The 23,822-nt window shown below is 48.7% G+C and overlaps 1 protein-coding gene across 9 annotated transcripts; it reads left to right on the top strand.

Moving 5' to 3' along the window:
- The first annotated feature begins 1,508 nt into the window (after positions 1 to 1,508).
- Positions 1,509 to 22,735, top strand: EPN3 (epsin 3). 9 transcript variants are annotated; one of them, XM_044000163.1, is made up of 11 exons: positions 3,284 to 3,299; positions 3,832 to 3,941; positions 5,921 to 6,651; positions 15,142 to 15,260; positions 16,621 to 16,704; positions 17,099 to 17,221; positions 19,229 to 19,316; positions 19,702 to 19,962; positions 20,280 to 20,393; positions 21,214 to 21,444; positions 21,892 to 22,735. In XM_044000163.1, exons 3-11 carry the CDS (start codon positions 6,081 to 6,083, stop codon positions 22,242 to 22,244), a joined length of 1,944 nt encoding a protein of 647 aa, XP_043856098.1. In that variant the 5' UTR covers positions 3,284 to 3,299; positions 3,832 to 3,941; positions 5,921 to 6,080; the 3' UTR covers positions 22,245 to 22,735. The 9 variants fall into 9 exon arrangements, with proteins under 9 accessions (XP_043856097.1, XP_043856098.1, XP_043856101.1 ...); XM_044000162.1 differs by lacking the exons at positions 3,284 to 3,299; positions 3,832 to 3,941 and adding an exon at positions 1,509 to 1,927; XM_044000166.1 differs by lacking the exon at positions 3,284 to 3,299 and having other exon boundaries at positions 3,599 to 3,941; positions 20,283 to 20,393.
- Positions 22,736 to 23,822: the final 1,087 nt, after the last annotated feature.

Genomic DNA, 23,822 nt, shown 5'->3' with positions numbered 1-23,822 from the left:
CCTTCTCCGGATCCTTTTACAGAAGAGGAAGCTGAGGCAAACAGGGTCAAGTGACTTGCCCAGGGTTACACAGCTAGTAAATGTCCGAGGCAGGATTTGAACTTGGAAAGAGGAGTTTTCCTGATTCCAGGCCCAGTACACCATTCCCTGTGCCACTTAGCTGCTTTTATATACAGTAGTAATTCCGAAGTGAAACTTAAACCCAGGTCTCTCTATCCATTGGGCCATGAGCCTCTTTATCAAGCTCAGATGGCAAAAGCTGGCGTCATAACTTGCAGCTCTGTCACTAGTAATGCAAATTAGAGGTAAAATCCTACTTCAGACACCTATTAGCTATGTGACCCTGAGGAAGTCACTTTAACCTCAATTTCCTCATCTGTAAAAATGAGTGTAATAATAGCTCTTACTTCCCAGGGTTGCTGTGAGGATCGAGTAAGATAATATTTGTAAACTGTTTATAGTGCCTGCACATAGTAAGAACTTAATAAATTCTTCTTTCTTCCCTCCCTTCCCCCCTGCCCCAAAAAAGATGCCTCTGTAATCAGCCAAACCCAGGACTCTTACCACCCGCTGCCTTTCTTCCCTCCCTTCCTTTCTTCCTCTCTCCCTCCCTCCTTTCTTCCCTTCCTTCCCTCTTCCTTTCTTCTTCCCTCCCATCCTCCCTTCCTCTTTCCCTCCTTCCCTCTCTCCTTCCCTCCTTTCCTCCTTCCTTCCCTCCCTCCTTCCCTCCCTCCTTCCTTCCTTCCTTCCATATATAATGTAAGGATAATAATAGCACCTACCTACCATGGTGGTTGTGTGGCTAAAATGTTCATATTTGTAAAGTTCTTTGCCAACCTTAAGGTACTATATAAGTGGTAGCTAGCTGTTACCAAAGACCAAAATAGGAGGTGAAGTGACATGGAAAATTGTCTGGCAGAACATAAACACCTTGAGAGTAGGGACTGATTATTATTATTTTTTTTTTTTAGTGAGGCAATTGGGGTTAAGTGACTTGCTCAGGGTCACACAGCTAGTAAGTGTCTGAGGCCGGATTTGAACTCAGGTGCTCCTGACTCCAGGGCTGGTGCTCCACTGCGCCACCTAGCTGCCCCAGGGACTGATTAATTTTTGTCTATGCTGGGGCCTACCACAGTGCCATAAGCACTTAGTAGGTGCTTCATCAATGTCCATTGAATTTAACTGGTCCCTGGACTCCCCAAATCCCTTCACCTTCCAAGCCAGGTAGGTATCTTTTATAATATTGGGTCGGATTCCAGCCAGGTAGTCTTTAAGTTTTCTTGGGGACACAGCATCTTAGCTCCTCCATCTCTGCTGAGCAGAGAAGACAGGCGGGAAGAACTTAGCATCAAAGTGCCTAAACAGTCTTGCCACCTTGCCAGTTTTGAGATCCACATTTCTTGTACCAGACCGCCAAAAGGGGGCCTGTGCTTGCATTTCCTTCAGCCCCTTTGCCTAGTGAGTGGCAAGCAAAAGGTTAATGTGTCTCCCCACTGTGAGCTATGGGTTAAGCAGTGCCTGGGTCTGCACTGCTCTTTGGGGCAGCCCGCACTCAAGAGCGGCGCTTTGTGGGCAGGAAGGGGTTAACGAGCCCTGCTGATTCCTCCTGTGTCCTGTTACTGCTGAGGCAGACCTGCCCAGCCAGCTGAGCAACTTTCCCACCGGGTACGGGAGGCAGAGCTGCTCCCCAGTTTCGGATGTCTTGGGACCCTCGTTGGCTTTCTGGTATGGAGGACCCTGCCCCTTCTGGGCAGTGTGGCTTGCTGGAGGGCAGTAGTGGATGGATCTGAAGACACCGGGGCTACCCCGTTCCCAACCTGCTGGGACTGGCAGGTCACTGCAGAGCCTGGGCTCTGGCTCCTGGGCTGAGCTAAGCCTCCCAACGCCGCCGGCCGCCGATGCTTTATACAGGGAGCCTGCCCCAAAGGTAAGAGCAGCTGTCTGCCCTTGGAGGGCCGGGAGGGATCCTGCGGAGATGCCCCGGAGCCCAGAATTGAGCCCCACCCCTCACCGTGTTAACCCTCCCACAAATGGGTAAGGGGAGGCAGGATAGACACACATTTCAAACTACAGCAAGTCCTGCCTAAGCTGGGAAGCTCGGGGCTTGGGGCTCCAGGCCAGAGTCCCAACATGGAGTGACTGAGGCAGGAGGAGGGCTCCTGGTTTCCCATCTCTCAGGAAGCTAGCCGGCTATGGGGGATCCCATCACCAGAAGCCTCAGTGCTGTGGGTACAGCTCAGAAGCTTCTTCAAGTTGCTTGGTTCACATTCTGCTCAGCTAGCCCCTAATAATATGTTCCTAAGACACCCCAGCAGCAATGTCTCCCCATCCCCTCCTCCCATGGTGTAAAAGGCTGCTCAGAGCTGCGACCTCTCTTACTTCCTCCCCTGCCCCCATCACATCATGTTCACTGAACTGCAAATTAGCTGTACCTGGCATTCAGTAGGTGCTTAATTAATACTGATTGATTGATTCATGGTCAAACTGGGAAACAATTTACAGGGATCTGGGAGACAAAGAGGCCTAATCCCGAAGGAGGGGCCCAGAGGGGCCACACACTTCAAAAGGCCCAAGGTCAACCTGGGACATGGGGTGGGGCTTTTTTTTTTTTTTTCATTCTAATCTCCCCTGCCTCCATCCTCAGGCTCTGCCTGGTTACTTCCTGACCTTGGGGGAGATCTTGGTAGAAGCCCTGCTCCCTTGGAGGAGGGATGTCCAGTTCTTGGACAGCAAGGGAAGAAATCCAGGCTGCCTCTTGCCTCCCCCACCCTTCCCCGTCTCCCCTTCACCTCCATCTCTTCTCTCTTCTGGACACTTCTCCACCCTCCGCACACACATTCCTGCCCCTCACCCGTTCTGCTCTTGGCTTGTGCCTGCCCCATTCTCACCCTGTGCCTTGTACTCCTTCTCCCACTCTCTCGCCCTCCTCTGCCCCATCCGTGCCAAGAAGCCTGGGTGCTGGGTTGTGTCCTCTCCACCTGACAAGCCCTAACTCAAGGTCACTGCAGTAATTCCATACAAGACTGGCTGCTGCTGCTGCTGCTGCTGCCACCGCCGCCTTATCGACTGCCTGGTTTCCATTTCACTCCCCTTTATTCCTGGGCATATTGTGTTCGATAAAACTCTTTGCTGCTAACACTGCTGGCAGCACTCCCAGCCTTCTTCTCCCTCCTCCTCTCCCTCCCTCCCTTCATCTCTCTGTCTCATTTTCTCTCTCTGCTGCACTGGCATCCTCTTCTCCTGGACTTCTGCCCCCTTTCAACTTCTCAGAAGTTGAGGAATGTGAGGAAAGGACCCAGGTACCCTTCCTCCCCTCAGGAGAGATTGACGGAGACAGCTCTTTCATATGCACATTGTCCCCATCTTCTGTGGAGAGCTTCTTTCTTCTTCTTTGAGCCCTAGCTAGACTCCCAGGCCAGCTTTCTCCTCCTGAGGCTGGGCAGGCATCATAGTGGCATCTCCTAAGCTAAACTGGGAGAAAGAAAAGTCCCCTAAGTCCAGTCTGGGCTTGCTCCCTCCCCATGCATGGCACAGGGCCTGGGGCAAGAGGGTGAGGGCGGCCCTGCCACAGGCTGGGCTCCTTTGTGGAGCTATGATGCCCAACTGGCTTGACTGGTTTTCATCGATGGCCCTCAGCAGTTGCGTGCATTTTGGGGGCGGGTTTTGGTATAAATTTTTTTCCCATATTTATTCCACCATCCCATCCGCCCAGCTGGGAGGTGAGGACAGGCTGCTTCTGAGTCACCCACAGTGGGGGGAGGGAGGGAATAGGACAAGTTGTAGCAGCTGAGCTTCCCCTCAGAAGCCACCCCCCTCGCTTCCCTCCCCAAGGACACAGCTCCTGCTCCAACAGTCCATCGTACATCGACCCCGCCTCAGTGGCTGGTCGGGGTCAGGAAGTGGTGGATGTGAGCTCAGTGGGATCCTCCTGGAACCAAAAGGTCAGGTCTGGGGATCCGAGGGAGACATGCTGAGGGCTGGTGAGGAGGAGGCAAGAGTGGAGATGGTGGGAGTCAGGGGTGGGGGCATAGACATAGAGGGTGAGTAGTTCTGGGGAAAACCCAGGCAGACCCCGGAGTTGCCTGCCTTCCGTAGGAAGACTGCTGGGGGATCAGTTCTCACTCTCACCAGGAATGTGTTCACGGTAGTGTGGTTGAGATAGGGGACTGAGTTCAACCTACTGGAACTTGAGGCGATCTTGTGGGAAGGATCCCTATTCCCCAGAGGCCTCAGAGTAGCCCCTCTTCCTACTTGAGAGACACAATGGAGGGTATCAGAGCCATAGTGTGTATGTGTGTGTGTGTGTTAGAGGAGGGGTGAGGAGGAGATGATTGTGTGATGGCAGGGACTGGATTTGAAGTCCAGGGACCTGGGTTTGAATCCCAACTTCCAGTATTACTTTGGCAAACCATTTCCCCCTCTGTGGGCCTCATTTTCCTTATCTGTTAAGCCAAGGACTAGGGTACTTGGACCAGATGACCGCTAAAGTCCTTTCTAGCTCTAAGTTCTGTGGGAATGGTTCCCTCTCCGTTTTTATGCCAACAGGAACACACCGGGGTGTTCCTGGGACTAGGCTTCTCTATTCTCTCCATTGGGTCCAAGCTGCCTTCTCCAGGTCTAACTCTTTGGGAACATATAGAGATAACTAATCTTCAGACCAGAACAAGGGTGCTTAATGTCTCTTGTGGCCCAGGCCACTTGGGCAGTGTGTCATAGCTTCTGGACCCATTCTCAGAACTGTGTTTCTGAATGCATAAAATAGATGAGGTTACAAATACTAGTGAAAATGAAGCATGGTGGACTCCAGGTATAGAGAACCCTCAGACTAGAGGATCAAGTGTATCAAAGATTATAAATATCTGTATTTAATTAGAACATTTGTTTACCACTTACTTTTCTGACCTTGGGCAAGTCATTTTTCTTCTCAGGACATATGGGTCCATCTGTAAAATGAGAGGTTACACAAGATGACCTCTAAAATCCTTTCCAGCCCTATCGTCTGCAATCCTCTGCTTATTTTCTAGTGTGAGAGAGGTAGTGAAGTGTAGAAGGTTCAATGACCTGGAAGGCAAGACCTCAATTTGAATCCCTGCTATGCTGATAACTAGCTGGGTGACCTTGGCCCAGCTACTTCCCCTATCTGGGCCTCAGTTTCTTCCCCTTTAAAATGATCGGGTTGGACTAGGTCCCTTCTGGCCCTAATGATCCAAGAGTTTACTTTGTGCCCAGCCCCATAAGAAGACCTAAAAGGAAAATAGCCGATGACACTGTCCCTGCTTTCAAGGAGATGACAGCTTCATGGGACTATGGGTGGGGTGGGGAGCAGGGGACAACTAGACTAACACAATGAAGCAACCAGAGAATAATTACATACTGACCTGTCTGGGTGCCCAAGATAAGGACTAAAGCAGTTCAGAGAAGGGAGAGGTCAGCGTGAGCTGGAGGAGTCGGGGGAGGCTTCGTGGAACGAGTTTTGAGCTGAATCTTGAAGGATGAGTGGGATTTGGAAAAGGGAAAGAAAGGGGTGAGGGACTTAGGGGTGGGTTGGGGATGTTCTGGAATGAAGGCGTTTTCAAGTTGTCTTCCCTTTATGCTGAGGTAAAAATCAATAATCAACCATTATATTTAGCTAGCTCTGATGTAGTCAAAGGAATATGGTAATTGAAGCCAGAAACCCTAGGTTCAAGTTACTGGGCAGCTAGGTCTACGGAGTACTGGCCCTGGAGTCAGGAGGACCTGAGTTCAAATGTGGCCTCAGATACTTACTAGCTGTGGGACCCTGGGCAAGTCACTTAACCCCAATTTCCTCCCCACCCCCAAATACAAAAAAGTAGTTGTAGATGAAGGCTCATGGAGGGGGGGGGTGGTATTGGGACATTGTCCCTAGGGTCCTAACCATCAGGTTTCCTTCTTTCTTCAGATCCATGAAGAGCCCTCCACAGCAACGGTCCCTCTCCTACTGAAACCAATCCCCTCCGTCCACGGATTTCTTGGGGCAGGAGCCCGTGAACATTAATCCCTTGCCCTCGGTGCTGCCTTTCTGGCTGGGGGAGGGGACGCCATCCCCAGTGCCCCCGGCCATGACGACCTCGGCTCTGAGAAGGCAAGTGAAGAATATCGTGCACAACTATTCAGAAGCAGAGATTAAGGTACGTGAAGCCACCAGCAATGATCCCTGGGGCCCGCCGAGCTCCCTCATGTCAGAGATCGCTGACCTGACTTTCAACACTGTGGCCTTTGCTGAGGTCATGGGCATGATCTGGAGGCGGCTCAATGATAGCGGGAAGAACTGGCGCCACGTGTACAAGGCTCTGACCCTGTTGGACTATTTGCTGAAGACTGGTTCTGATAAAGTGGCCCACCAGTGTCGAGAGAACCTCTACACCATCCAGACGCTCAAGGACTTCCAGTACGTGGATCGAGATGGCAAGGATCAGGGCATCAACGTTCGGGAGAAGGTCAAGCAGGTGATGGGGCTGCTAAAGGACGAGGAGCGACTGAAGCAGGAACGGACCCACGCCCTCAAGACAAAGGAGCGCATGGCCCTGGAGGGCTCAGGCATCGGCAGCGGGCAGCTGAGCTACGGCCGCCGGTCGTCCCACTACGGGGATGAGTTCAGCCGGACCAGAGGATCCCCGTCTTCCTACAACTGTGAGTGAGGGGTCAGGCTCGGCACGGAGATGGGACGGGGGTGGGGTGGGGACGGGACCTTGGAATGGGGGCGTTGTCCAGGTCAAGGCTTCTACTCTGGGGAGAAAAATGTGACAATGACGCCAGCGACGTGCCCAATGAGCTGTTGTCCCAGGGGATGGATAGAGCAGCAGCAGTCCACACCTGGCTTGTGCCCTGCTTCCTACAGAGCAACACAAGAGCAGGCTGGCGCTCGGCTAATGAATTAACCAGGAAGGGGCTATATTGTGTAATTTTTCCATCAGGTGCCACTCTGCTCTCGAGGACCCAAGGAAAGAGGGGAGTTGGTTTTTTCCAGTTTATATGAGAGATCTTCTCGACTTCTTGGCTGGACAGGTTTATTCACTCCTGGTAGCTGGTTTTTTTTTTTCCCAAAAATTCAGTTTAGGAGAAAAGAAAATGGAATATCACTCTGAATTATTGGAATTAGGGGATCTCGATCCCTTTTATTAAGAGATTTCCTTCAACTGGACTAAACCTATAATATGTGTATTTCCCAGGCAGTAAACATTGTAATCACATGCTTTATTTAGACATATTCAAGCAGCCAGGCATGGTGGTACACACCTGAAGGCAGAGGTTGATGGATTGCTTGAGTTTGGGAGCTCTGAGCTGCAGTAGGGCTAAAACCAGTGGTGTGTCTGCACTGTCTGCTCCACATATGATGGGCCCCTGGGAGCAGATGCTAGCAGGATGCCTAAGGAGGAGCAAATCAGTCCAGGTCAGAAACAGAGCAATTCAGAACTTCTGTGATGATCAGCACTAGGATCAACCCATCAGTGTCTGCTCCCCTTCCAGCTTGGACAAGTTAAGGAGATCCAATTTTTAAAAATAACAACAACAACAACAACAACAACAGTAAATCACCAAACACCTACCCAGTGCCCCCACTCATGGACCACTTCACCGATTCATTTCCCCTTCTTATAAGCATCCTCCTAGTCTATGGTCTTGTAGACCGTAGGAAAGGGAAGGGATTTCATGTTTAGGCCAACTATGAAGAAACAGGAAAGCACTGGGTAGGCCTGGGTCTAGTTTCCTGGCCCAGTCTCACCAACATTTACAATTTTGTGGTAGCTGCCAAGCCATTTTCTTCACCTGGCCATTGGTCTGCCTGGTCACATCTTGGTCTGGCCTTCTACCCATGGTCTCCATCCTGGAGCCTCGGTTGCCATGGCAGCTTTCCAGGATCAGTCCCAACTCGGTTTCTGGCACTCCCAGCTTGAGAGGCAGCAGCTTAGTGGTGACAGAAGGCGATAGTGAGCAAATCCTGGTGTCCGCCACCTGTCCCACCAGCAGCTCTTAAATATTGTTTCTCTGTTCTCAGCTGCATGGAAGGGGAGGGGAAAAGGGGTGAAGAAAAGGCTGACTAAAAGTGTCTTTTGAGAACAGAAAAAAAAAAAAGGAGATGGAAATATTGGGATCTGTGTACCTGCATACAACTCCCTCCGTTCCCAAGCGTATCACTAATCTGTTTCCCTTTTCTGAATTCTGGGGCTCCCTGTAGCTCTCCAGTGGATTGAAATGTAATTGTAAAAACTATCCATTACAAATAATAATCATATATCGCAGGGAGAGGCTTCAGAGTCAGCAAGACCCGTGTTCAAGTTTTATCTCTGACCTATATTAATTAGCTGTATGACCGTAGACAACAAAATGTTACAGGTGCATTGCTAATCTGAATCCTTGGAGGAAATAGCAATAAAAATCACAGGTCCAGACATAATTACACATAGCTATGGTGGAGGATAAAGAGCACAGTACATGGAGATAAAAAAAAAGGCAAAAAAAAGACCTATAGTTGAATCCCAGATCGGATGATTTTATAATCTTTGGGTACATCATTCAATATCTCTGAGCCTCAGTTTCTTCATCTGTAAAATGAGGATAATAATATTTAGACTACAGCTTGGGCAGTTATGTGAAAAGCATTTTGTAAAACTTGTAGTTGTTATCATCTATCACTTTGCAGTGCACACAGCAAATGCTTAATAAATATTTGTTGAATTGAATCAAGGCATTTTCATCAGTCAGTCATCAAGCATTTACTTTGTGCCAGACCCTATGTTTGGCTCTAGGTAGACAGACAAAAGCAATGTGGTCCTTGACCTCAAGGAGCTTAAATCCTAAAGTGGAATGAACCAAAACCATACAGATAAAGCAGATAAGGGTCACCTTGGGTGGAAAGGTCCTGGTGGGAGGTGGGAAGAAAGGATCAAGAAAGACTACAGGCAGGTGGCGGTGCTTAAGGTGAGAGAGAAATCGCAAGATCTGGCAACTGACTGGATATGTGGGTGAGTGAGAGTGAGGAGTTGAGGGTAATATCTAGGTTGTGAACATGAGTGACTAGAAGGATGGAAAATTCACTTGGGTGGATTAGGGGAATATGTCGTATTTGAGATGCCTATGGGACACAGTTAGAAATGGCCAGCAGGCAGTTAGTAATAGAGGACTACTACTCAGGAGAGAGACTAGGACTGGATATATAGATTTGGGAATGATCTAGATAAAGATAATAATTGAACCTGTGTGAGCTGATGATGTCGTCAAGTGAGGAAACAGAGAGAAGAGACAAGACCCAGGACTTAGCCTTAGGAAATATCCCCTTTAGGGGTCCTGATGTAGATGAAGAGCCAGTAAAAGAGACTGAGAAGAAGTGGGCCTACAGGTAGGAGAACTAAGAGAGAGCAGGATCACAGAGGTGAAGAGAGAGGCGAAGGTCCAAGAAGAGAGGAAGGTAAACAGTGTCAAATGCCACAGAGGTTGAAAAGGATGAGGATTAAAAAGAAGGCATTAGGGGGTGGCTAGATAGCACAGTGGATAAAGCACCGGCCCTGGATTTAGGAGTACTTGAGTTCAAATCCAGCCTCGGACACTTGGCACTTACTAGCTGTGTGACCCTGGGCAAGTCACTTAACCCCCATTGCCCTGCCAAAAAAAAAGAAGAAGAAGAAGAAGAAGAAGAAGAAGAAGAAGAAGGCATTAGATTTGGCAATTAAGAGGTTATTGGTGACTTTGGAGTGAAAGCAGCTCCCCTTGGGTAATAAGGTTGGAAGCCAGATTATAGAAAGTTAATAAAAGAGTCAGGATATGAAGTACAGATGACCAGTATGGTTGCAGCTTTTTCTTTTTTTGAAAAAGAAATAGTATTTTATTTTTTCCAATTACATATAAAGACAATTTTAACATTCATTTTTTGGGCGGGGCAATGAGGGTTAAGTGATTTGCCCAAGGTCACAGAACTAGTAAGTGTCAAGTGTCTGAGGCCGGATTTGAACTCAGGACCTCCTGAATCTAGGGCCTATGCTTATCCACTGTGCCACCTAGCTGCCCCAACATTCATGTTTTAAATAAAATTTTGAGTTCCACATTTTCTTCTTCCCTCCTTCCTAAGATGATAAGCAATTTGATATTTACATATGTGTATGCACCTTTTTCAAGAAGTTTGACTAAGAAAGGGAGGAAGGGTACTGGACAATCGCTGGCGAGCAGAGTAGGATCTAGTGAAGTTTTCTTTTAAAGGATGGGGGAGATGGTCATGTTTGTAGGCAGCAGGAAGGAACCAAGTAGATAGAGAGAGATTAAAGATCAGAAAAAGAGAATGATAGTGGTGGCAATATGCTGGAAAAGATGAGAGGGGGTAGGATTGAAGATACATATAAAAGAATACTTACTGGCTGTGTGACCCTGGACAAGTTACTTCACCCTGTTTGCCTCAGTTTCCTCATATGTCAAATGATCTAGAGAAGGAAATAACAAACTGCTCTAGTATTTCAGCCAAGAAAACTCCAAATGGGATCACAAAGAGTCAGACATGACTGAAACGACTGAGTAACAACAACAATAAAAGGATTGGTTACGGCAAAGAGAAGGACTACTTCCGTCCCAGAAATTGAAGCAAACTAAGCATCCTAAGCATACTAAAGGATGATGTCAAGGGGTCGTGAGTTGAGGAGTAAGAGGGAGCTTATTTCAAATAAACTCAACTCTCTCAGTAAAACAGATGAGTCCTCAGCTGAGATTTTAGGAAGATGGGGGTAATGTAAGGTGGGACAGTGAGAAGAGAAGGTTTGGAATGGCTGTTGTGGTGAGCAGGATGGAAAACCCATGAGGGATAAGTAAATAAGATTGGCTTACTCCAATGAAGGCTTATTTGAGATTAGGTAACATACATTTAGAGTGGATCCAGTTAGTACAGTTCTACATTATCTCCTTTGGTCCTCACAACAGTCTTGTGAAGGAGGAAGAACAGGGTATTATCTTCCCCCAACTCAAAGGTGAAACTGAGATCAGAGTAAACCAGTAAGCTCATGGCCACATGGTTAGTGAGTGATAGTGTCTGGACTAGATCCCAGGTCTTCCTACTGCTAGTCTGAAACTTTTTCTACTATGCCATCGTGTCTCCCTGAAAATAATAACTGTAACAACAACAACAATAACAAAAGCAATAATTCAACAAGCATACAGATATCCAAAAGAAGATTATGGCTGAATACGTTAAGAGATTCACTGGCATCCTGAAATCAAAGCTTAAATGGGAAGACTATTTGAAGCAATGAACAATTATTCAATATTGATCTTCATGTACACTTTTGGAACTATAAAATGGGCCATAACTGATTTGAAAAGTATCCCAACAAGGGGCAGCTAGGTGGCACAGTGGATAGAGCATGGGCCCTGGAGTCAGGAGTACCTGAGTTCAAATCCGGCCTCAGACACTTAACACTTACTAGCTGTGTGACCCTGGGCAAGTCACTTAACCCCAATTGCCTCACTAAAAAAAAAAAGGAAAAAAAAGAAAAGTATCCCAACAAAAGCCCATAATATTTATGTGTATATATATGTATATTTGGTGGGGCAATGGGGGGTAAGTGACTTGGACTGGGTCACACAGCTAGCTGTCTTAGGACAGATTTGAACTCATGTCCTCCTGAATCCAAGGCAGGTGCTTTATCCACTGCACCAAAGCCCAAACTATATTCATGAAACCTGGGGCACAGGATTGGTAGACATCCTTAGAGCACATGAAAAATTGGTCAGAAACTTACAGAAGTATTTTTGGAACAAGCAGATGTGATGTCACTGAGCAATACTAAAGGCTTGTAACAAGTACTGGCCACTGGATTTGTCAAATGCAACCAAAAGTGGTTTCCCTCCAGAAGAAGCCTGTGAAGCATCTAAGGTCCAGGAATGGAAGATAAAGGCACTTTGTTAGGAATGGGTGCTGTGTTTTGTCAAAAAGCTTTTTCTGCATCTATTGAGATAATCATATGATTTTAGATAAAGGCACTTTGTAAGCAACATAACCATGAACCTGCCAACCACTTTCTGACAAAGAATCAAAGAAAGGTCAGAAAAGTGGCCAAGTGATAGGGATTAGTTTTTGGAAGTGGAGGAGTGGAGTGATGTTAATTCACTAAGGCATCATTGCCACTCCAGAAATGACAGAAGGGTTATACCTTGATCAATATCACTCATGCAAGGAAATAGTCCCTGCCAACTGTTAAAAAAATAGCACCTACTAAGTATCCAGCAAGCCATGACCTGGTGGTTAGAATAATGTTGACAAAGCAGTGTAAGAGGAATGGCTGAGTCAGGTAGGTTTATTGTTAGAAATGAAGGGGGTTGGGGCAGCTAGGTGGTGCAGTGGATAGAGCACTGGCCCTGGAGTCAGGAGTACCTGAGTTCAAATCTGGCCTCAGACACTTAACACTTACTAGCTGTGTGACCCTGGGCAAGTCACTTAACCCCAATTGCCTCACTGAAAGAAAAAAAAAAGAAATGAAGGGGGTTATCTGAGTGATTCAGGATCAGATCATCACCACGAAAATTGACAGGAAGGTTACTCTTATGGAGCCCGGATGTATTGAGCAATGCAGATTATATAATGCATCTACAGAAATGGCAATGTATTACTGAAGGTTACAAAAATTAATCGTCTATTAGCTACCTAGAAAGATACAGCCAGGAGGCCAGAATTATACACCAGAAGCTTACTTTTATTCTATTGTAAAGGGGGCTTTGGTCCTCCACTCCACCACCTCAGCTGATAATAAAATCACAGATGAAAAGTTGTCAACATCCACTGATGGCTTTACAAAGTGTGAACACTTTTGGGGGGGCAGGGCAATTGGGGTTAAGTGACTTGCTCAGGGTCACACAGCTAGTAAGTATTAAGTGTCTGAGGCTGGATTTGAACTCAGGTCCTCCTGAATCCAGGGCCAGTGCTCTATCCACTGCGCCACCTAGCTGCCTGAACACTTTTCTCTGAATGAAATGGAAGGGGCAACCCCATTGACTGAAGGAAGATGGCCACATCCCTAGGTGACCCTTCAAAGATAATTTGTCACTTCAAGCCAACAATGGAGGAGGAACTCAGCTCTGGAGAGGGAATCTGAGGGTAGTGGGGAGGGTCTTCTTTCCTTCCCACCTCAAATTCTATTATGATATCTAATATCAGAACTATTATTCCTAAGGAAATCACCCCATCCAGGAATTTGAGTCAGTTCAAGAAGAAAAGGCTAAAACTGGTGCCTGGTAGGTAGGTATCCAGCCTCAGAATTGCAGACCTGAGAGAGCAGTTTCTAGCAGTGCTAAGTGCCTGTTCTTTCCAAAGGAACACGGCGATACCACAGCGGAGGACTGTAGCTGAGCCTAAAGTTGGAAGAGGTAGAGATGATGGTTGCCCAAGAGGAGCAAGCCCAGCATGTCCACCTGTGAGCAAGTCTAGCCCAGTAGTACAACCTCCCCAGCACAGACGTGGGGCCCATCACAGAACAGCATTAGGGTAAGGCAAGAAGCAGGAAGACCCTGAAGCCCTGCACAGACTGCCTTGGCTGCTAGGCTAAGTGTATCCCCTCCATGTGTGCCTTAACACCAGAGTGCTCTGGGCTCCTTCTTCCAACAGATGCTATGTATATTTGTGGGAAAGTACTCCCCAGTTTGATGGTGGGGAGAGAGGAAGTTTTGTAGCTATTCTTACTATACCACTTTAATAGATGCCATCACTTTTAAGTTAATTTTGTCTTCATTTCTTTAAGCAGAGTTAAATTTGGCTGCTTGTGGGGAAAAAACATCGCTTGGGGCTCATGAGTTAGAGTTTTAGAGAGGTGACTTCACAGAGATATACCCTTTGAACCCAAAGTGGTAGTGGCTCAGTGGGGACCAACCTCTGACAAATCTCCATTCTACAAATTCAAGCCTCCAAAAGAGAAAATAATAAAATATGTCAAGAAACCAACCAATCAACTGTACTGAACCTGGAGCATTCTTACAGACGAAACAGTTGCCCCCAACCACCGGGACCTCACATTGATACCTAAAAACTTAATTAAGAATGATGTTTTGGGGGCAGCTAGGTGGCACTGGCCCTGGAGTCAGGAGTACCTGAGTTCAAATCTGGCCTCAGACACTTAACACTTACTAGCTGTGTGACCTTGGGCAAGTCACTTAACCCCAATTGCCTCACTAAAAAAAAAAATGTTAAGAATGATGTTTTTTATGGATGTCATTAGGTCATTCTCATGCTCTCTAAACTACATGGTATGAAAAGCTTTTAAAACAGAGATCTCGCTGGAGAAACGAAAACCATGTGTGACCAGGATGAGGCACAGATTATCCTTGCCATCCAGTCTGTTACAGGAGTTGACCTAAAGATGCTTTCTACAGAGGATGAACTTGGACCCCAATACTCTTACTGAGTTATAAAAGGCAGTCATTTTACTCACCTGCCTAATTGTCTGCAAAACACTGAATATGAAAGAATAATTGCAGGATAACAACTTTTCTCAAAAATTTTTTCTATCACATCATCTTCTTTCCAGAAAGATGATAAAAACAACATTATAATATAGCATCTTTATAGTGCTTTCCATCCACTATTGTCTTTGATTTCCCATAGCAATCATCTATGGTAGGTAATTCTGTTGATGTTCAGTTGTTTCATTTTTATCTGACTTTTTGTGACCCTATTTGGGGTTTTCTTGGCAGAGATACTGGAGTGGTTTGCCATTTCCTTCTCCAGCTTATTTTACGGATGAGGAAGCTAAGACAAACAAGGTTAAGTGACTTGCCTAGGGTCACACAGTTAAGAAGTGTCTGAGACCAAATTTAACTCAGGAAGATGAATGAGTCTTCCTGAGTCTAGGCTCAGGATTCTATCCACTGTACCACCTACCTTCCCCCAAGGTAGGCAATACCAGTGTTATTATCTCTATTTTACAAATAAAGGAAGTCAGGCTCAGAGATGAAGTGACTTGCCAGTGATCACACAGCTAATAAGTGGGGGAGGTGAGATTTGAACCCAAGTCCCACCTGACTTCAAGTCTGACACTGTGGAGAGTTTCCCTCACCTACCCCAACTCAGACTCTGTCTGTTTCAAGATGTACCCTGAACATCTTAAATAGAACATCTTTAATAGGGGTTTCTGAACCCTCCCTTCCCTGTTCCAGCATCATCCTCATCTCCTCGATTTACCTCTGACCTGGAGCAAGCTAGACCCCAGACCACGGGAGAGGAGGAGCTACAGCTGCAGTTGGCATTGGCCATGAGCCGAGAGGAGGCAGAGAAGGTAATGTTATCACGGGTCCATAGGGTTTGCTATGTGTGGATGTGAAAGGGCTGCGGATAGGAGCTAAGGGCCAGGAGGCGGAAGCTTTGCCCTGTAAGGGAGGGCTTGCACCTTTCTGGCAGGTGGAGTCAGAGAGCACCTGCTTTGCGGGAGGGGGCCCAGCTTAGAGTGCTGAGCCCACTGAGCACCATGATGTTTTAGCCAGAGGGTGGTTGGCACAGATGGAAGCAGGCTGGGTTCATGTGTTTCCTAGATTGGAGTAGCCCCAAACCCTGCCCATCTGCCAGATTCCTTCTGCTGTTGGACTCTCTGGCTTGTAGACATTTCCTGAAGGAAAAGAACTAGAGCCACCTCAAAGGACTAAAGGGCTGAATGACCCAGGTTGTCCCCAGCTTCTAGAGAACTGCCCAGGGGCAGGGCCTTAGCAACCCCATGCTTGTTTGTCTCTGCGGGCTTCTCTCTGCCTGTCACCATGACCCTGAAGGATTCTTGGGGGCAATGTATAGGGACAGGGGGAGGAGCACACGGGGTACCTCCCTGGCCTGGAGGCTCTGCCCTCTTTTGGCAGGGATATAGTGGGACAAAGTGCCACAGGGCATGTTTCCTCCCAAAGAAGGCCACATGGGGGAGACAACTCCAGCATCCTCCCCCACCTCCCCACCCCCACCCCAAGGCTTCACATTCTCTTCAGGGATCCCACCTGACCTAGTACAGTGTGGAATGGCCTCTTCCCAGGCTTGGCTACCCACGTTCACCCAGCAAGGGCTCTGTTGCACTCCATAGAAAGTGGAAGATTTAACTGGTGGAAAGGGAGCATTTTGACACATAAAGCTTGCAAATGTATGTAAAATAATGTGCGAATACACTTTCCCCCCCTTTCCATTAGCCTGGGACTTGGGCAGTTGACATCACGGGATTGTAGCCCAGCTCCCCCTCTGTTCTCTTCCTTTTCCCAATTTCTCTCTGCTCTCCCCACCTCCAGGCTATTTCTCCTCGACGGTCCCTGTGCTCCATTTCCCTTCATGGCCCATCTTCTTTCTTTCCCCTCTCCAGGTTCCCTGGACACTGTATTTCCTATCCTATCTGCCTTTGACGCTTTGTCCCATATCTCACCCCACCTCATCTCCCACCCTCCTCCTGCCCCGTATCTTTTCTCTCTCCTCCCCTGTCCCCCAGCCCTGCCACTGCCCTGCCTCCTTTCCGCTTTCTCCTCCCAATCTCATACCTTCGGTCCTTCCTCTCTCTGCCCGCCCCCACCCCCCAGTCCCCTTGCCCAAGACTGAGAACTGAAAGGGTGGGGGAAGGTAAGCTGAGCCAAGCAGGGGGACGCCCATTTCATTCTCTTCTCCTTCACCCCCAGCAGCCGGTCCCTCCAGCCTCCCACAGGGACGAGGATCTGCAGCTGCAGCTGGCACTGCGCCTGAGCCAGCAGGAGCATGAGAAGGTAGCGGAGCCCCCAGACCCTACTCTGGGACTGGTGCTGGTGCTGGTGCTTCTGGGCACTAACAGGGCTCCTCTCTGCAGCTCCTCTCGGTTTCACTTGGTGTCTCTCCAGCTCCTTCTCGCTCCCACCTGGCTCTTTAACCACTTTGTCACCTAGCCTGGATCTTCCCCTGCTCCCCTCCCCCGACCCCCGCCCTCGCCTCCCCACCCCCACCCCACCCCTGCTTTCTCTTCGTGTCTGCAGGCTCCTGGTGGATCCTCTGGGGAGCTGAGCGTTCTCCTTAGCCTAACACTGGATGCCCTGGGTTCTAGGGCCCTGGGTGCCAGGGTCCCCATGACTCCCAAACTTAGCTGGTTGCTCCCCCTGCTCCACCACCAATCTGTCCCAACTGCAGGAGGTGAGGTCCTGGAGGGGAGATGACTCCCCCTTACCCAAAGGCGCTGGGGGCCATGGTCGCCGGGACCAGGACCCCGAAAGAGAGGAGGAAAAAGAAGGAGAGAAACTGAAAACCAGCCAGGTTTGTGAAGGGATGCAGCAGATCTGTGGAGGGGAGGAAGCATGCTGGGAGGGGTGAGAGAGATAAGGAGTTGAAGGACAAAGGAATATAGTAGTCCTAGGGGACACGCATAAAGGACCAGAAGATGGCACCAGAGGGTCAGGTTAGGGGCAGTACTATCCTTCAGGTATGACAGAGCTGGCTTAGGTATGACTGGCCCAGGCTGCATCCAGGCTCTGGGGCTACTCCACTGGCTGTGGGCTGGTGCAGAGGACCCGTAGCCAATTGGACCCTAGTCCAGGTTCTACTCATTGTGTAACCTTAGACACTGGCCCCCTCTCGGCCTTTCAGAGTCTTCCAGAGTAAAATGAAGGTTGGACCAGTGACCAATGATCCCTGTTCTAGGCCTGGCATTTATAACCTTCTACATCCATGATATTATTGGATTGGGTTGGTGACATTCAAGAGGAGAGTAATTCGGGGAAAGACATATCAGTCAGCTGGAGGTTGCTGGGTTGTTTTTTATTTTGGGGAAGGGAGGTTTCTAAACATACAAATTACATCATTGTTAGGGTTCCTGCCTACCTTGCCACAACGACCCCTCCCCATGTCTACCTCTGGCTGGACTAGAACTTTTTGTAAAATATTCTCCCTTCAAGGCCAGCTTAGATGCTTATTTCAGCCCGATTCTCCCCTCAGATACACATGTTCAAATAAGGGGTTAATGCTATGACTTTGCCTGAAGCCCTAAACCTGCCTAAGTGGTCCTGGGTGATCAGTAAGCATTTATTGAGTGGCTACTGTGTGTTGTGCCCTTGGGACACAAAAACCAAAAGGAAACAGTTCCTGCCCTCAAAGAGCTTATGTTATATAAGGACAATGACACATATAAATATTATGTGTATGCATGTACATACATGTATGAAAAATATTAAAAATTGAGGGGCAGCTAGGTGGCACAGCTGATAGAGCAGCAGCCCTGGAGTCAGGAAGACCTGAGTTCAAATCTGACCCCAGATACCTACTAGCTGTGTGACCCTGGCCAAGTCACTTAACCCAAATTGCCTTCAATTATATATGTATAGAGATAGCTGGATAGATATAGATAAAGATGTGTGTGTACATACACACATACACACATTATATATACATATATACATAGCATTAAAATATGTAATATACATGAATATAGAATATAAAAAATGCAATGTAATGGAGGGCGGAAGCACTAGCAGCTGGGGGAGGGGGCGGGCAGGAAAGGCTTCATGTAGGAGGTGGATTTTGAAGCAAATAATATTTGAGAGCTGGAGGCAGGGCTTTGCAGGCATAGGGGATAGATAGATAGATAACCAGTGTAAAGATGCGGAGATTAGAGGTGTATTACCATGTGTATGGACCAACCAGAAGACTCATCTGGCCAGAAGGGAGAGAACATAAAAGGGAGTGATGCATAATGATGGGTGAGACAAGACTAGCCATGTCACAGTGGGAAGAGCCCTGGATTTCTTAGGCAAGTCACTCCCCCTCCCTGGGCCTCAGTTTCCCTGCTTAAAAAATGAGAGGGGGGCAGCTAGGTGGTGCAGTGGATAGAGCACCGGCCCTGGAGTCAGGAGGACCTGAGTTCAAATCCAGCCTCAGACACTTGACACTTTCTAGCTGTGTGACCCTGGGCAAGTCACTTAACCCCAATTGCCCCACCAACCAAACAAACAAACAAAAAACAAAAACAACAAAAAAGGAGATGGTTAGACTAGACGATTTTTTTTTCCAGCTCTAGGACCTATGACCTTAGGCCCCCTTCTGCTGACCATTCTGCTTTCCCCTGTTGATGCAAAGGGAGAGGATGGAAACAGAGAGGACAGGATAGGAAAGGGTTGGGAGCTACTCATTTACCAGTGAAGGTGTGTAATAAAATAGTGAAGTTGAAGGAATCTGAGAAGCTGAGGTTCTGGGGCTCATCCCCCAACTAGAGCCGAGAGCACCCACCCCCAGGGTGCTCAAACCTCTCTCCGCCTTCCTTCTTTGTAGTCTTCCATCCTAGACCTTGCTGATATCTTTGGGCCAGGTCCAGCTCCGCCCTCCACACACAGCTCTGCTGACCCGTGGGATATCCCAGGTGAGGTAGTCAGGTCCTGGGAGAGACATACATATCCCTACCCCCGGGACCTAGAGATAATCCCTCCCTCTATAGCCAGCCTCCAGGGAGACCTCTCCCCATTTTCCTCTTCTATCTCTATCTCTATTTTCTTTTTCGTCTTTCCTTCCTCTCCTAGGGACTTTCCCTGGTAGGACTCTAAGTGATCAGAAGGGAGAGGAATGGAGATTTCCCACCTAGTGTCTCAGTTTCCCCATCCATGAATTGGTTACCATCATCTCTCTGATAAGGGAGGTGACTGGGAGAGTAATGAGGGGGGAGGAGGAGGGATGAGACATGAGGAGGAGAGCAGTAACTGGGGGCGGGGATAGAAAAAGAGTGTGTGTTAGTGCTGTTCTCATTTTAGGTCTCAGGCCAACTGTGGAGCCAGCTGGCTCCTCTTGGGGACCCTCTGCAGACCCTTGGTCTCCAGCCCCTTCTGGGGATCCTCTGTCCCGTAGCCAGCCTTGGGACTTGCCCTCTGTGCTGTCATCTTCGGAGCCCTGGAGACGGACTCCTGGGCCGCCCCTTTCTATGGATCCCTGGGTGAAGGAGTCCCCCCAGCACAAACCCTCCGGCACAGGGGCAGACCCCTGGGGAGCTGCCTTAGAGACCCCCAGCACCCCCAGTAAGTGAAAGCCTATTGCCCGCCGTGTACATCCAGTCTGAAGGGGGAGGGGGAATGAGGTGGAAATGCATCGTGACCCCTGGCTCCATCCCTGATCCCAGAGACTTGGCTCCTGGGGTTTGATTCTCTCTGCCTTCACTGAGTGAGGGGTCTCTAGGGTGAGGGATGGGGAAGAGGGGGTGTAGAGTGAGTCCTCTCCAGGACAGATCTGATTCCCGCCCCCCAGAAAGGAGAATACCTCATTCTTCTCTTGGGAGGGTGCAGACCCATTTGTCCTCTTCCTCCCTGTTTGTCCATCTGCCCTTCCCCCACCACAGCAGCTCTAGGTGGTTCAGCCTTTGACTTATTTGCCAAACTTCCAGAATCAACAGAGGCCAGAGAGGGGTCTGAGAGTGCCCAGGCCCTCCCCTCCGTGAGATCCGGCAGCCCTGGTAAGCTAAAGGAGAGCAGCCTGGGGGGGGGTAGTCATAATGAGATGGGCCCCAGTAAATGAAGGAATGGGATGGGGGGGCAAAGCTGAGGGCAGTGGATCCCTGATGGGTGTGGCCACACAACTCGGGCCCCCCCCCCATCTCAGATACCCTGTTTTCTGATACTGCCACCCCTCCCCTTATGGGAGGCATTGTGCTTGTAGTGCTCGAGGTGGAGTCAGAAGATCTGGCTTTAAATCACAGCTTTGACATTAAGCCCCAGTTTCCTTACCTATGAAATAATAATAGCACCTACCTCATAGGGTTGTTATGAGGATCAAAGGAGATAACATAGGGAAAGTGCTTTGCAAACCTTAGTGTTATATAAATGCTAGTTTTGATGGGGCCACTAGGTGGCGCCATGGCATACAGAGTGCTTCTCCTGGAGTCAGGAGGACTCATCTTTCTGAGTTCAAATATGACCGCAGAGACTTACTAGCTGTGTGACCCTGTATAGGTCACTTAACCCTGCTTGCCTCCGTTTCCTCATCCATAAAATAAGCAGGAGCAGGAAATGGTCAATCTCTCCAGTATCCCTGCCAAGAAAACCCCTAATGGGGTCACAGAGAGTTGGACACAACTGAACAATGATGATGATGATGAAGAAGATGATGATAAGACAAGTCACTTAAGCTCTCAGCCTCAGTTTCCTCATGTATAGACTAAAAACATTGAACTAGATAGTCTCTGAGGTCTCCACCAGTCCTAAATCCATGACGCTGCAGTTCTGCCATCTCTTTCCCCCTAGAATCTGAGCTTTCTCTACTTTTTTTTCTTTCAGACCTAGACCTCTTTGGAGACCCTGTCCCTAGCTCCAAGCAGAATGGTACAAAGGAGCCAGATGCTTTTGACCTGGGAGGACTTAGTGGGGCATTGACCCAGGCAGGCAAAGACGGTCGAGCCTGCCAGACCCCTGAGTCCTTCCTGGGACCCTCAGCCTCCTCCTTGGTCAACCTTGATTCACTAGTGGTGGCCCCACAACCCACAAAGACAAGGAACCCATTCCTTTCAGGTAAAGAGATGCTACTTCCTCCTTCCCTCCCCCACTTCTCACTCTAGTCTGTCACCCTTTTCCCCTGACCTGTGAGACATGGGATGGGAGAGGTGGGGGGAAGACAGTTTGCAGGGAGGGAGGGCCTCCCAGGATGGCAAATGTCACATAGGGAGGGAGTGGTTTATCTCAGGTGTGGCTGTCAAGGAAGTGGGAAAGAACTCAGAATCCTCTCAGTTTCAACACCCCAAGGAAACACTCTAGCCACCTTACCCTAGTTACATCTCAGCTTTTCCCTTATCACCTTGGCAAATCAAAGTCTCTGTTTCCAAGTTACTCATGGTCTCTGGGCCAATATCTGACACTCCTCCCTGCCACCATTAAATCCTAGTTTTAGTTTCCAATTCCCCCCCCCCCTCCACCAATGGCTAGGCCTCTCAGTTTCCTGATCTGTTTTCTCTCCTCCAGCAGGTCTCAGTGCCCCATCCCCCACCAACCCATTCAGTTTGGGTGAGCAGTGCAAGCCAACTCTCAACCAGATGCGGACGGGGTCTCCGGGGCCCAGTCTGGCCTCCGCAGTGCCTATGGGGGCTCCCGTAGGCTCCATGACCTACAGCGCCTCTTTACCACTTCCACTCAGCAGTGTTCCAGCAGGAATGACCCTTCCTGCCTCTGTCAGCGCCTTCCCGCAGGCCAGCGCCTTCCCTCAGGCTGGCACCTTCACTCAGCTGCCTGGGACTTTGCCCCAGCCCCTGCTCCCCATGTCTGGTTCAGTGGGACCGCTGAACCCTTCTCAGGCAGGCACCAACCCTTTCCTTTGAACTCTGCCCCCCTCTGCCCAGCTCTTACCTCTGTCACCTTCTTCCCTCCTTCCTGGAGATAGTTTCCATGTCTCTTCCCCTCGCTTCTCTGCCTATGTGCCCCGGTCAGCCGCTGGCAGCTGACCAGAGCTTTCCCCACCCCCTGCTTGAGGGGCTGGGGCAGTGGACAGGGGCACCGCCCCCACCCCACTTAGGTCAGTATGGATGTTGCCTGCCTGAATGCTTGGTTCCCTGTCCTGCCTCAGGAGTGGGAGAGGGTTGTGGGGGGGCTCAGGGAAAGGACATCATGGGAGCCAGGCCCCCCGGGATTTGTTTGTGCCGGAGGAGGGGCTTTCCAGGCTCCAGCTCTCCCTTGAAGGGGTTCATGTATGTATGTGTGGAGGGCTCCAAGACACCACAAGTACTGTAGTGCATAGCACAGAAGCCTGGTGACCAGAAGCCTTTTGGAGCCGTGGCAGTGGTCCCCAATAAATAACTGAACTAGCACGATAGAGCCAGTTATGCTGGTGGCCTTCTTGTGGTGGTGAGAGAGGGTCTGCTGTGAACGCATCTCCCTGAAAGGGGGGGGGCCGGGAGCATTCGTTCCATGGATCCCTCTCCGGCACCCATCTCCCCAAGCCCCCAGAGGTGGGAAGTGGAAGGGAATGGGATTCCAAACATGGAGGTCAGCTCTTGGGTTTGCATAAACTGGCCTCATCTTTCCTAGAAGGCTTGGCCCACAGAGATGCTTCCCTTTGGTTGGGTTTCCAGTTGCCCAGGGCCTAGACTTCACTCTCTAATTCATAGGGATTCTTAGAACTAAAAGAAACTTCAGATTATTCAAGGAGATAGATAGGGTAGAGACAATGCAAGAAAAGTAGAAGGCATTCTCCCTCATTGCAAAGAACTTATAGAACTACTGTAAAATTGATAAGATACTGACACCAGGAAACTTAGAGGCTCCTATAAGAGCCTGTTCCTATCTTCTCCTCTGGGTGACTCTGGTCCACACCCTTCCATAAATCCTCCCTGTATCCACTCAGTATGCTGGAGAATTGCCTCTCTCTTAATATATCACATAGCTAACCACACAGCTGCATTATTCATTCAACAAGTATTTATTAAGTGACTGCTTTGTTCCAGACAGGAATAATACAAAGGAAAAAAAAACAACACTTGAAACATTCCCTGCTCTCAAGGAGTTTTCACTCCATGAGGGATTGGGGTGGGGAGGAGAGGGACAGATTATAAACAGAAAAGTACTTATAATATATCTATATAGACATATAGATGTATAATTTGGGGAGGGGAACATAGTATACAGAGATAAGTAATTACAATGTAGCCATATGTCATTTGGGGGCAACAACATGGACATAGAGAAGTACTTAGAATTATTTACATATACATGTGGGGAAACAAAGTGCACACAGATTAATGACAATATATCTCATTTGAGGGGAGGAACAAAGGACACAGATAAGTAATAGTATATCTATATCTATACATAGACATGTAATTGGGGGGAACAAAGTATACACAGTTAATATATCTATACATACATATGTATGTACGTACATATATAATGTAGCAGGGAAC

Source organism: Dromiciops gliroides, chromosome 4 (assembly GCF_019393635.1).
Source record: "Dromiciops gliroides isolate mDroGli1 chromosome 4, mDroGli1.pri, whole genome shotgun sequence".
Lineage (NCBI taxonomy): Eukaryota > Metazoa > Chordata > Mammalia > Microbiotheria > Microbiotheriidae > Dromiciops > Dromiciops gliroides.
The sequence above is the reverse complement of the archived record's forward strand: the minus strand, read 5'-3'. Positions and strand labels throughout refer to the sequence as shown.